Below are 14,781 nucleotides of genomic sequence, written 5' to 3'. Positions count from 1 at the left end.
GAAAGACAGAGTTATACAGACAGAGCCAGAGTGAGAGTGAGGGAGAGAGAAAGGTAGAGAGGGAGAGAGAGAGAGCGAGAGGAGAGAGAGAATCTTCCATTCTGCTGGTTCACTCCCCAAATGACCACAATGGCCAGAGCTGAGCTGATCCGAAGCCAGGAGACAGGAGCTTCTTCTGGGTCTCCCATGTGGGTACAGGTGCCCAAGGAATTAGGCCATCTTCTACAGCTTTCCCAGGCCATAGCAGAAAGTTGGATGGGAAGAGGAGCAACCTGGACTCGAACCGGCACCCCCATGGGATGCTAGTTCTGCTGGCTGAGGCGTTAACCCACTGCGCCACAGGGCCAGCCCTGCCACTGTGACTTAGTATGAAGTTTTTGAAGTGTTTGGTCTTGAACACTTCACCTGTTAGATTAGAGAAGTAATTTTCTTTCTCATAATATTTTCAGTTGATGGTTTTAATTATCAGTTTTTTTTTTTTTCTCCATAGCAGATGTGGTTTTGTGGTGAACATGACTAAATTCCCAGTGACACCCTCATGTTATTGGCTATTTCTGAAGAACTTATGGGGCAGTGATACTGTTTTATTTGTTAAGCCAATTTTTTAAAGTGCAGCAACTCTTACCAATTATAGAGGACACTTTACATCATGTCTACCTTATTGAAACATTGGTGACACATAGATTTATAAAGCTTAGTAGCTTTATAATAGAGATTAAGGAAATTATGTACTTAGGAGGTGGACATAGTTGATTTAAAATATGTCCGGGAGTATTTCCTGTGCTCTGTAGCCTGGCTTTGAAATCCAGAGACCACACAGCGGCTCGTATAAGCACTGACCTCTGGTCGGTGGTTGTTTAGCGTTGGTGTGAAGTGAGAGCTCTCATCCCCAGGGGCCAGGTGGTCTGGATTCTGAAGATACCGACTTCCTTCACGTTGAGTGGGACAGCTGTACAGATGTCTTGCTGCAGTGCAGGAGACCGGGACGCCTTCACTCTGGCCATACTGCCCCTGCAGCCTTTTCTGTTTGTTTGTTTGTTTGTTTGTTTGTTTATTTATTTAATTATTTTTTTTCGAGAGGCAGACAGAGAGTGCGCCTACCTGCTGATTCAGTTCCCAGATGCCCAGAGCAGTTGGTCGTGATTGAAGCCAGAAGCTGGGCACACAGTCCAGTTGGGTCATGTGGGTGGCAGGAACCTAATTAGTTGAGCCATCATCTGCTGCCTCCCAGCGTCTACCTTATCAGGAACTGGAGGCAGGGATTGGAGTTGGGTATTGAACCCAAGTATTTTAATGTGGAGATGGGCATCCTTAGCAGCCCCTTAACCATTAGACCAAACACCCGCCCTTGCTCTTGGAGCTTTGATGCCTGGCCGTCTGGTGCCCTGGAGCCTTGCAGCTTGTACACATTCACAGAACTCCTGCCTCAAGGACATTCTTCTCTTTATCTTTGAATCTGAGCAAAGAAGACACTGATGGCCTGAAGGGAGAGCTACAGTTTACTTGCTGCTCCAAGAGGAATTCTCCTACCAGTGTGTGGTCCCTACATTTCCACTTTTTGATGAGGAGAAGTATATTAACCGAAGAACTTGAGAATGCAAAACCATTAGTAAAATTGGTACTTTCTTTACATTTTTACACTTCAGGGTCTGATATAGGTGTTACATTTTCAAGAATTTCATCAGAAAATGGTTCTCCAGAATGATCTTTATAGGTGATTCACCAATGACTATTTTTTATTTCACTTCAGCAGTAGGCTTCTCTTTAATAGAGAATGCAATCACAATCTCATGTAAAACACTTGCTCCTTTTCCTTTCTTAATATTTTCATGATAACAGGTGTTTAAAGTGTATTTAGCTACAGAAATAAGCTAGTGTTCTAGTTTAAAAAAAAAGGCAAATTCATCCCAAATGGAGTAGATTTACTAACATCTCTTCTGTTTTTTGTATATAAGCTATGAGTTGAACAAGAAAAACAGTCCTCTTTCTCTGACCTTCTTAAAAACATGATGTAAAGTGAATGAAATGAGCATTCTATTTTTAAGTATAAAATAGTTATAAAATTTTACTAGTGGAAGATAGGATATACTGTTTTTGAGAATATTCTCAGTTAACAGAAATTCTTTTAGTTTACATAATGTTAAAGCTGGAAGAGACACTTTTTCATCTTCTTTTTCCGTGTCTGATGTAGGAAGAGTGCAAGAAATTTCAACCTGCCCATGTGCAAAGCTGCGGAAACCACCGTGGTGGAGGTAAGAGAAGGAGTTAGTTTGGAAATCCTGGGGTTAATTTTTCAACCTGATGTGACATAATAGTTCAGGGAAAAGTACAACAGTTGCTGTGTTTCCTGAAAGATAAAAAACGACAGCTTTTTCATTTTGGATGTGGGGGGATGGGGATTCTACTTAGCTATGTAACAGATGAAGTTCTGCTGTGTTGGCTGCTTTTGGGTCAGCCAGGACCTTATTAGGGCATTCTCTTGGGAATTTAGCCATGGGACCAGGTTATCAAAGTCTCTGGTTGAATAAAACAGACTCTTGCATGAAATCCAAATGAACTTACATATCCAGAATTCCTGGCAAAGAGTAAGTTGTGTCAGGAGAACTTCATTATGTTACCAAGAAAAATGAATGATGTGACTTCTTCAAGAGATGGGAGTAGTACGCGTGCTTGGAGCTGCTTTGTAGATCTGGTTGCAAGATGAATTCAGACATGAACACACTCTCGATGGGGCATTATCAGGGTTTGGGGAGAGGCTTGAATAAGTCTTGAGCCTTCCTGGAGTTCATTCCGGTTACACACATGTGGCCCCCAAAGGGAACTGCAGGTTATTCTCAAGCTGAGGCTGTGGGGATCCCCTTAGAATAAGGTGTTCTCGGCCGGTGCTGCGGCTCACTAGGCTAATCCTCTGCCTGTGGCGCCAGCACCCTGGGTTCTAGTCCCGGTTGGGGTGCCAGATTCTGTCCCAGTTGCTCCTCTTCCAGTCCAGCTCTCTGCTGTGGCCCGGGAAGGCAGTGGAGGATGGCCCAGGTCCTTGGGCCCTGCACCCGCATGGGAGACCAGTAGGAGGCACCTGGCTCTTGGCTTTGGCTCGGCGCAGTGCACCAGCCATAGCGGCCATTTGGGGGTTGAACCAATGGAAAAGGAAGACCTTTCTCTCTGTCTCTCTCTCTCACTGTCTAACTCTGCCAGTCAAAAAAAAAAAAAAAAAAAAAAAGTGTGCAAAGTGTGCTCAGGCTTTTTTTTTTTTTTTTTTTTAAGATTTATTTACTTATTTAAAAGACAGAGTTAAAGAGAGGCAGAGGCAGAGGCAGAGACAGAGAGAGAGGTCTTCCATCTGCTGATTCATTCCCCAGATGCTTGCAATGGCTGGAGCTGCGCCAATCTGAAGCCAGGAGCCAGGTCTCCCACGCAGGTGCAGGGCCCCAAGGACTTGGGCCATCTAATCCTGCTTTCCTAGCAGAGAGCAGGATTGGAAGTGGAGCAGCTGGGACTCCAACCGGCGCCCATATGGGATGTCGGCACTGCAGGCCGCGGCTTTACCCACTACGCTACAGTGCCGGCCCCTCTCAGGCTTCTGAGATAGCTTTCCCTCCCCAGGGCAAGGGCTTGTAGGAACCCACTCTGAGTTCTGGAAATGAGAATCTGTGCTCCTGAGTTCCCAGCTGATGCTGGTGTTGTGAGTGGCGTCTTTTGCGTTATCCCTGTGGTTGGCTGAGGCAGAGTGTCAGGAAGGCAGTGCGGTGGTGCTTTTGAAGTGATCAATTGTTGGAGTTCTGCTCCTCTCCTGGGAGGTGAAGTGCACGGTCTGCAGAGTGCTGGGGATGTGGTATTTTCTAGCTGGGCATAGTGGTTTCTTTTGCAAAGGTTTTAATGTATTTTCTGCATGGAAAATGGATCGTGTGGTTTTCTCTCTCTGTGTAAACTCTTCCTTATTTACTGAGTCATCCTAATGGCCTGCCTGGGCCACACATCTGTAGTGTTGCTGGAGAAAGGCCTATACCGTGGCTTAGAATAAGTGCAGTTTAGCACTCTATTGATTTTACTTCTGTAGAACTCCAGAAACCAGTATTCCCTGAGTACTGAGAGGCCTCATGTATCATCCTGGGTGAAGTTTAAAAACGTTTTTTTTTTTTTTTCTATTATGACCTGATTCTTTTAGCAGAAAATGACCATCTTGTAAACAAGAGTCAGGATAGATATTAGGAAAGAGATGCTGTCTTTTCCCATTAAGGAGAGAGAAAATCCTGGGAATAGAATGAAGGCTGCTCTTCCCTGTCCTGGAACAGAATGCTTTGATCTAACATAGCGCCCTCTCCTGGTAGGCTCAGACTTACATGAAGATCTTTCTTTGTAAAGATTATTTGAAGGCAGAAAGGGGGCGGGTGGGGGAGGAAGAGATCTTCCATCTTCTGGTTCACTCCCCAAATGGCTGTAACTGCTAGAGCTGGGCCAGGCTGAAAACCCTGGAGCCTGGAACTTTATCTGGGTCTCCCACATGTGTGGCAGGGGCCCAAGCACATGGGAGGTTATCCACTGCTTTCCCAGGTGCATTCGCAGGGAGCTGAATTGGAAGTACAGCTGCTGGGACTCAAACTGGCACTTATATGGGATGCTGGCTTTGCAGGTGGTGACTTTACCCACAGCGCCACAGTGCCAGCCCCTAGGATCTCTGAGTTAGTCCTGCAAGTGACTTCCCTGTCTAATATGGCAGCCACCAGCTGCATGTGACTTTTAACATGAAAGTAAATACTGTGCATCTGTTCCTCAGTCATGCTAGTCACGAACCTCCTGGGCCTCGCCTGCCACCCGTGGCTTGTGACTAATGTGTCGATCAGCACAGATCTAGAATGTGAGCGTCACAGGGAGTTTCACTGTGCAGAGGTGGATTAGAAGCATCGGGATGAAATCTGAGTGTCATTCCAGTTCAGGAACACAAGTGAAGCAACTGTTTAGGCCATAGTATTATTGTAAGCCCACCCTCTGTGCATGCTTATGGTAGGAGAGGGCCACGTGCCATGGATTGAATGGTAAGCACTTTGCTCCAAAAAGTGGAAGATAATTTGGAATTGGGGATGGTCCTGAGATTGGATATCTCCTGATAGGAAAATTCGGTTTTGGCTTTGTGACATTTCTGAGTCCAGGGAGTACCCTGGATCCCCACCCCTCAGTCCATGTTAGCTCTGTGCACTGCCTTCCAGGGTTTTCTGATCCTCCTCTCCAAGCCCTGCCATGCTTTATTTGGTGCTGCTTCTAGAGAGGGGATGCTTAGGAGCTGGGGTCTGATGCATGGTGTCTAAGAGGAACTGTTGCTGTGGATTCTTTCTGAGAGGAGGAGTGCGTTGGGGGCAAGAGGTGCGGAGTCATCACACAGATCCTGGGAGTCGGGTAAAAGCAGACCAGAGGCGAGCAGCCAGCAGACTCGTTTATTTCAGTTGGTACAGCAGCTTATATAGCTGAGGCAGCCAATCCGATCAAGGGACAGTTTATGCCCTAACCAATTACAGCCTGTTGCCAGGCAGGCTCTGTTGCCAGGTGGGTTTCAAAGCCATTCCTGAGTAACTGATGCTCACTTGCCCGTGGCCATCTTGGCATGGCCTTCTCATTCTACCACAAGAAACCTTCAGAGATTATTAAATTACCCACATAGTCTTCTGATGGCTAAATGTTAGCAATAATGGTAACTACCATTAATCAAGCATTAATTACGTATACTCACTATTTATTTATAGGAATTATTGCTTTTTCATTCTCGTCATAGTCTTAGGTTGGAACCATAATTATTCTCATTTTATGAATGAGGACTGTAGGGTGCAGAGAGGTTATGTTAGATACCTAATGTCATACAGCCAGATGGAACCAGGAGAGAACCCAGGAGAGCTGATTCCAGGGTGTCTGCTCTTGTCCGTGGTGTTATGAAATATTCCCAAATCCTTGTGAATGGACAGCATATCAAACTCACGAAAAGAAACTGAACCTCCAGAGGTTGTGCATTTTGGTGCCAGTTAGAGAATCCAGCAGCTGTGGCATTTTTTGTTTAATTTAGTCTGTCCCTGGCTTTCTCTGCCAGTTATTCTGATTATAGCCATTTTCTCCACCAGTGCTCTCTACCCTGGAGATGGCTTTGAGAAAACCATCATCCAGTGATCAATAGCCCTATGGATTCATTCAGTTTTCTTTTTAAAGCTTTATTTGTTTTATTTGAAAGGTAGTGTGATACACACACACACACAGAGAGAGAGAGAAAGAGAGAGACAGAGACAGAGATCTTCCATCTGCTGGTTCACTCCACTAATGGCTGCAACAGCTGGGGATGGGTCAGGAACTCCACCTGGGTCTCCTCTGTGGGTTACGGAGGCCCAGGTACTTGGGTTATCTTCTGCTGCTTTTCCAGGTACATTAGCACAGAGCTGGGTGGGAAACTGAGTGGCTGGGACTCCAGCCAATGCTGGGATGTCATCTTAGAGGTGTGCAGCTTAACCTGCTGTGCCGTATCACTGGCCCTGCATTCAATGTTTCATGGATCCTATTCATTCTGTTGGTGGCTTCACTGATCTTTGCAACTTGCCATGTTGCCCTCAATGCGGTGAGAGGGGGAGCCTTTTCTAGTACTGCAGGATCTTAAGCAGAGGGAACTCTCACAGTGACATACCCTACATTTTAGACAAAGGCTCAGCTTGTCTCCTTTCTCTTATAGATGAGGAGGTAGCGGGCCTTTTGGGAGCAGAGTCAGGATCGAGCCTCTCCCCCGAAGCTCCCTGCCAGCATCTTCCCACTCCACAGCGCTGCAGCTCTTCCACCTTTCTCCCTGCTCACCCGCATTCTAATTTGAGTTTTAAGGAGGACAGAACTGTAAATATCTAAAATATTAATGATGTTTCCCTTAATAAACTTAAAATTTTCTTTGACCTAGAAGAAGGATGGCAAAGGAACATACAAGTAGCCTCTTGCTTTGTATGTTCATGTTTCTTCAGTAATTAAAATACAATTTACAATCAGTGTTTCCCATCAAAAAGTAAACCAATATGCTTAGCCTGAAAACCAATTTTGTGTGGCTGATGTTCTGGCACAGTGTGCTGGTTCAAGTCCTGGCTGCTCTACTTCTGCTCCAGCTCCCTGCTCATGCCCCTGGGAAGGCAGTGGAAGATGACATAAGTTCTTGGGTGTCTGCTACCCATGTGGGAGATGTGGATGGAGTTCCAGGCTTCTGGCTTCACCTGGCTCAGCCCTGGATGTTGTAGCCATTTAGGGAATGTGCTAATGGATGGAAGATCTTTCTTTCCCCCTCGCTCTGTCACTCTGCTACTTCTAATTTCTCTGATAGAACAGTGTTCCTTTTTGGAAAAGTTTTCCCTTTCAAGTGTATTCCAAACAAGTTTGTAAGTTGTGTAAAACCAAACAGGTGATCAATTATGCCAGTTTGTAACAAACTGACTTGAACATTATGCTTGCATTTTTTCCTACCTTAAAATATTTATTTTCATCTACTGGGAAAAAGGAATGAGAGAGAAAGAGAGAGAGAGGCGTTTCATCTGCTGGCTCACTCCCCAAGTGTCCTGAACAGCCAAGGCTGGGTCAGGCCAAAACCAGGAGTCCAGAACTCCGTCCGGGCCCCCCGCATGCACAGCAGGGGCCCAAGCACTTCATCCATCATCTGCTGCATCCCAGGATACTTTAAGCGGACACTGGATCAGAAGTGGGGCAGCTGGGATCCAAATGGGAACCGTGAGTTGCGGGCGTCCCAAACAGCGGCTCGACCCACTGCACTACAACACGCACCCACATGTTTGTGTTTCTTAGAGCCTGTAGCCATTTGCATCCTTCTCTACAAAGCTGTGGGATTGTCAAGGCTGGCTGCATTTTTCTCTGCTTCTGAAGGAACTGGGCAGTTACTTGGGGAACGTAGTACAAGTACGCACATTGGCACACATGCCAGAAAGAAGCTTCTTGTTTTAGCCCAGGCAGTATTATTGGCACACCTCTCCTGTTCGGGTGAGCTCTGCCCTGATAAACTTCACAAGTTTAAGTGAAAGCCAGCTGGGAAAGACTCCGGCTGGCCGCTACATGTGTGTAATGAGGAGCAGCAGGAACTGTCGGGTCTTCCAGAGGGAACTCGTTTGGCTCTTTCTCGAGAGGGAGTCTCATTAACCTCTCACCTCCCCCGGTCTCCTGGCAGTCTCCTATGAACACATATCCTGCTGTTCTGCATTTCTCTGGGAAGTGGCCTGTTTCTACTTCCTATTTTTTTTTTTTTTTTTGAAGGAGCTTATAATAGAAAATCTAGGGGGAGGGACAGAAGTGCTTCTCTGTGGAGACTGTTGATGCTCTGTCTCCTGCAAGCAGCCTGGCACGCACGTGCTGTTGGAAAAGGTCGTCTGACTCAGCCACCCGGGACTGCTGAGGCTGCCTGGGATGGAAATAACCTAGCTCATTTGGTTTCCTTTGTGCCGTTGAACTTGTGCTCTGGCTAGTGTTACAAGACGGCAAAGGTTCACCCAAAGCCCCTATTTTGGCTAATTTTAGCTTAGTTAAAATAAGTAAATTCACTATCATGACTGAAATAGCTATTTATAGGATTTACATGATACATACCTCCCTGTGTGAGAAATTTTAGTTACATTTGATGAATGCAAATACTGTAGACATGTAACTTGTGTGATTTGAAGCATAATAATGAATATCTGTGAGCTCAACAAATATAAGAATTTCCACCCATATGCCTTCCTGCCAAAACAAGCTGCAATTAGGATTATTGTGTTTATATGTCCCTGTCTTTAAAAAACATTCTAGGTCAGAAGGCATGGACATGCGGAAATTATCTTCCAAAGTGATACTGTAAGACATTTTGTTTCTAGGAGTCCCGCTTTGGGAACTGTGACTTCTCTGTTCTGTAGCATATCCTGCACCTAGCGTTTCTTCCAGGAGACTAACTAGAGGAAAGGGTCAGGGGCACATGGGCTGTCTTGCCATGCACACATGTGTTGCTTCCGGTTGAGGAGTAGAACAGTGGAGGGCGTGGTGTAAATCACATTTAAAACTTCTGCTTTCAGTGTTTATGTGGAGCGTGATGAACGTACCCAACAGGAAGCAGAAGAGCCAGTGTCCGACTCTAGTGACCATCAACCCACGGTCACCCCTGCTCCACTCACATCCCTGTCTCCTCTCCTCCTGCCCCCTCCCTTGTTACTGTGAAGCTGTCACATCTCAATGGCATTGTAAGGGAAATCCATTGATATTCAGAAATTCTAGTGTGCTAGGCATTTTGTCTGGATAATGGAGATCAAGCAGCAAACTAAACAGAGAAAACTTCCTGCCCTCATTGAGCTAACATTCTGATGATCAACACTAGCAATAAAATAATTAAGTAAAATATATAGTATGGTAGATATGGAAAAGTGTTATGATAAAGAAACAAAGCATGAAAAAACATAGGAATGTCAGGGAAAGAAATTGAAATTTTAAATGGGGTGGTCAGTGGAAGGTATTGCTGGGATGATTTCTGAGTAAAGATTTCAAGAGAGTGAGGAAGCTGATAGGTTTGCAGCAAGTTGAGGGGGAGCCCTCTGGGTTGGCCAAAGGAGTAGCAGGTGCAGAGGCCTGAGTCAGACCCATCCTGGAGGGCATAGAATAGGACTGGATACTCTCTTTTCTTCAGGGCAAGATAATGGGTTGCAGAGGTTTTTTTTTTTTTTTTTTTTTTTCTTCTTTTACAGGCAGAGTTAGACAGTGAGAGAGAGAGACAGAGAAAAAGGTCTTCCTTTACCATTGGTTCACTCCCCAATGGCTGCTACGGCCGGCGTGCTGCAGCCGGCGCTGCGCTGATCCGAAGGCAGGAGCCAGGTGCTTCTCCTGGTCTCCCATGTGGGTGCAGGGCCCAAGCACTTGGGCCATCCTCCACTGCACTCCCTGGCCACAGCAGAGAGCTGGCCTGGAAGAGGGGCAACTGGGACAGAATCCGGCACCCCGACCGGGACTAGAACCCGGGGTGCCGGCGCCGCAGGTGGAAGATTAGCCTAGTGAGCCATGGCGCTGGCCTGCAGAGTTCCTTAAAAGACTTCATTTGGATATTTATTTACTTATTTATTTAGGGGATGGGGAGAGAGACTGAGACATTAGTTCCACCTGTGAGTTCACTCCCCAAATGCCTGTAATAATCCAGACGAGGCCAGGCTGAAGGTGGGAGCTGAGCACTCACCCCTGGTCTCCCATGTGAGGGGTTGGGCAACACTACTTGAGCCATCACCTACCTAAGCTACCTCCCCAGGTGTGCATTAATAGGAAGCTAGTGTTAGACCTTCTGAGTGAGGATGCTAACACGTCGAGAGGCACACCCCAAAGACTCAGAGTTCAGACCAGCTGATGCAAAAGCAAGAGGATTTATTCGGCATCTGCGCAGACGGGCCTCCTGAACTTGTGAGTCCAGAGCGCGCCCCCAGTACAAAGCCACACGGTTTATATACCCGCAGTGACCAATCAAAAGCACTATAGTGTCTATGCACACAGCAGTCTAATCCGTGAGCTGATCATGTGAAAGGCATGCGTCTTCTATCCAATCAGCTACGGGATCACATGGGAGGCATGCACCTCGTCGCCATTTTGTTGTTTACTTCTTTAGCAGTTCCTTTCCCTGTCAGCATCATCTTGTTCACCCTGAGGGGGATAACATCTCGCTCCCTTCATTCCCCTGGAGGGAGAGCAGCATCCCGCTTCCCACACCGTTATTTGAGTATTAGGAGGCATACAAACTGGGTTAGGTCTTAGCACAGCCAGGCACAAGTGTCGCAGCTAGCTAAGCATAGGGTCCCTTATTTTTATAGCTGCACCTAATTTTAGCTTTTGGGGAAAAAGTTTAGGGCTATAATTTTTAAACTTTAATTTTATTTGGGGCAAAGGTGACTTCTTGTTTTTAATAGTGTTAGCTTAAGTCACTCCATCTTGGTTTGATTTTTAAGGTTCTTCACTAGAATCAGAAGCAGAGCTAGACCTTGAACCTGGGCACTCCAGTAGGGAATGTGGGCATCCCAACTGACAGCTGCTGAACAAAACCACTCTCCCAGCTGCAGAATCTGATATGACAGTAACTTTTCAGAGAGTAACGGCCATCTCTTCCTCCTAAGTGATGTGAAATATGGTTTCTGTTTTCAGTGCATTTTATAATCATACACAAGAATTGACTGAGCCTAAATCTAATGTTAAAACTGATATGAATAGACAATATGATTTTGAGAATGGAGCCTTGTGGCTTTTGTGTCTCTTTGGCCTTCTTTGGAGAACTTTGTGTTAATTTCTCAAATTATTTTAGCAGAAGTGACCAAACTGGTTGTTCTTTCACTTTACAATAGAAAGTGGGAACACAGTGGATTTTAACCAGCTGCCTTAATCACTTCAATGGCTCTTGTGAACATTTAATCTCCACCAAGCAGGCAAATTAATGTATCAGTGTTTCAGAGGCTTTGGCTATCTTGCTTCCTGCTTCAGAGAAAATGAAAATGCCTAGGGGATAAACATAATTCTTTTCCTCTTAAGTTTCCTTTATTCTTAATCTTTAGATAGCTAATGCCTTATGATTATACAGTTCCAAAAGCAATGGGACTCAAATTTTTTCAAGGGATAGTTAGAAGAAAAAAATTGGTATAAACAAAAAACAAAACAAAAAAAAGCTTCTTTCCTCATATGACAAGTACTTCTAACTGTGTCAGGAAACTTTATTCGACAGATTCCATTTCAGGCACACACATCCACGCACAGGCAGCTTCTGCTCCTGTGGTGTTGAATTCATTTCCATACGGACATCTCTGATTGACACACAGGGACCTGATGTTTGTGAGAACTTGGCTGCGATGTTAAGTTTGTCATTTGCAGTGTGAGCCTAATATGCTAAGTGCTCTTCACCAGCTTCAATATTTACCTGGTAAAGCTCTATTCTTCAGTTACCTGGAAGAAGGTGACCCCTAGAAAATAGGCTATTCCAGTCCTCTCCAAACCACCCAATTGAGTTGAACATTCAACACAGGGTTTTTTTTTTTTTTTTTTTTTACATTTATTTATTTATTTGCAAGTCAGAGTTACAGACACAGACACACACACACACACACACACACACAAACATACAGAGGGAGATCTTCCATCTGCTGGTTCACTACTCGAATAGCTGCAATGGCCAGGGCTGGGCCAGGCCAAAGCCAGGAGCCAGGAGCTTCTTCTGTGTCTCCTACATGGGTGGCAGGGGCCCAAGCACTTGGGCCATGATCCCCTGATTTCCCAGGTGCATTGGCCAGGAGCTGGATCAGAAGTGGAGCAGCTGGGACTTGAACCTGAGCCCATGTGGGATGTTAGCCTTGAAGGCTATGGCTTTCCCCTATATGGCACAATGCTGCCCCATGGGGTCGGGGTAGAGAGAAAGCTGTTTGTTTATGAAACATAAGAATAAATGGAATATCTCTGAGCTCACAGAATGAAAGAAATATAGGATTGTGCAAGCTCATTTCTGCCCATCTGCTTCCCTGCCGGAATGAATCACTATCTGGACTACTGTGTTTATATGCTCCATCTTTAAAGGAATATTCTGGGTCATAAGGTACAACCATGGAGAAATTATGTTCCAAAATGATATCCTAAGATGTTCTATTTCTGAGAGCCAAACTTTGGGGACTGTGACTTCCATATTCTGTGGCAAATCCTGGCACCTAGTGCCTTTTCTTAGACTAACCACAGGAAGAGATCAGGGCATAGGGTGCTGCTTCTGCATTGGGGGTGAGGAATGGTAAAGAGTGCAGTACAGATATTATGAATTTTTGTTGCTAATGTTTATTGTGGAGGGTGACGGAAGAGCTGGTGACCAACACTCTGTGGCCACTTGCTCCATCCATATCCCCATCGATCTGATGCAATATAAAAGGAGGTATATATCCTCCTGTCAGCCACACCCCGTCCTAAAGGAGAACACAGCTGCCTTTCTAAGTGCTTAGGGATGGATGTGGCGAGCAGTGGATATCATTTATGCAGGCTGATGCTTAGACCTGTTGGGTTATATAGTAGCTTCAATTTGTAATTTCTTTTCAGTTTTTCATTTATAAAGTTTTATTCATGCTTTTACCCCCTCCCCATTGAATACTCAACCACTCTGAAGGAGACATCTATAAATTCTGTGCTACAAATTCAGCTAGGTTTAGATGTTTTGACAGAGAAGGTGATCATATCCTGTGTTTTACACTAATGAAAAGGTTGATTCTACTTATTTCAAAATATTCAAGTACTTAAAGACCATTCATTTCCTTGAATTTTCATGAAATGCATTGAAATATTGGATGCTAATGAAGATGTATTTAATGAAGACATTTTATAGTTGAATAATTTGGTAAAATAACTTTCTTTGAAATTAAATTACTATTCTGTTAATATTTGCTATTTCTACCAAGAAAGTAGTAACAAAAAATATAGACTTGATGAATGTCCAGTGTTAATGGATGGCCCTTTTTTTGCATACTCTTGTAGACTACTAAATATATTCTTAGCCTAATGACCATTTATATCCAGAAGAATCACAGAGTAGAATACAGTTATTGATAACAGAAATATATTAAACAAAGTGCTAATCTTGACATTTTATTTCTTGTTGCTTGGTAACAAAGCAGCAACTAAGTGAGGGAGTTCCATTATCTCAGGTACAATGGACCTCACTGCATTGTGGGGTAGAAATACCAATTACAGCATGTCATTTGTATGCCATTATCCTCACAAAATTTTGGTGCTGTTTCTTATTGTTAGTGCAGAGATACTAAAGGAAAAGCCAGTTTAATAACATACTCCCTTTTTTGATGGATTGGTGAATTTTATTCTTATTATTTTTGGCTTTTTGTCTTGTATCTATTTATAGTTTTTGAGGCTTCACAAATCTGTTTTGTCAACCTGCCTTATACCTAACCTTTTAAAAGTCACTTAAAGGATGTACATTGTAAGTGGTGCCTCATTAGTTCTTATTGGGCATCTTTTATTTCTGACTACCTAGAGAGGAGAAAAAAATATCTGGGCAGATTCTTTGCCTCAAGAAAAATAGGGCATATTTCTTTCCTTCTGTGATATAGCACATTTCTTAATTTTAGTACCTAATTCAGGAAATCAAGAGAAGGAAGCCTGTTTAAATAGTGCACTTTGTTTTAAGTGAAAAGCTTCATCATGTTGTATATAACAGTATTTTTTTTTATGTAAGTTTTCAATGGTTATTACTTACAACAAGGCCAGGGCCTGTTTTTGTACTACCTTAGAGCTATGAATCTTTTTGTATTTTTAAAGTATTGTTTATAAAACACAGGGAAAATATGTGACAGAAACAGTGTATAGTCTGCAAACCTAAAATATTATCTGGCCCTTGATTTATAATGAAATTTCTGTTTCTGTAGTCTAAATATATTATTGTCACTCAGTGTTACTTTTTTTTTTTTTAAGATTTATTTATTTATTTGAAAGTCAGAGTTACAGAGAGAGAAGGAGAGGCAGAGAGAGAGAGAGAGAGAGAGAGAGAAGGAGGGAGGAAGGGAGAGAAAGAGAGGGATGGATGGAGGGAGGGTGGGAGGAGTCTTCTATCTGCTGGTTCACTCCCCAATTGACGACAACTGTGAAACTGGGCCAATCTAAAGCCAGGAGTCCACACAGGTGCAGGGGCCCAAGGACTTGGGCCATCTTCTACTGCTTTCCCAGGCCATAGCAGAGAGCTGGATCAGAAGAGGAGCAGCTGGGACTAGAACTGGCGCCCATATGGGATGCCGGCGCTTCAGGTGGTGG

The 14,781-nt window shown here is 44.3% G+C and overlaps 1 protein-coding gene across 2 annotated transcripts in view; it reads left to right on the top strand.

Annotated features, from left to right (window-relative positions):
* The window catches only part of OXCT1 (3-oxoacid CoA-transferase 1), a 183,964-nt gene that overhangs the window by 36,881 nt on the left and 132,302 nt on the right, over window positions 1-14,781 (top strand). For both annotated transcript variants that reach the window (XM_089312749.1, XM_002714003.6), the window contains exon 7: window positions 2,192-2,252. In XM_089312749.1, coding sequence (XP_089168875.1) covers window positions 2,192-2,252 — 61 coding nt within the window. The remainder of the gene's footprint in view (window positions 1-2,191; window positions 2,253-14,781) is intronic.

Source organism: Oryctolagus cuniculus, chromosome 14, assembly GCF_051225735.1.
Source record: "Oryctolagus cuniculus isolate XC-2025 breed Fujian yellow rabbit chromosome 14, ASM5122573v1, whole genome shotgun sequence".
In the NCBI taxonomy this organism is placed as follows: Eukaryota; Metazoa; Chordata; class Mammalia; order Lagomorpha; family Leporidae; genus Oryctolagus; species Oryctolagus cuniculus.
This window is presented reverse-complemented; position numbering and strand designations above follow the sequence as displayed.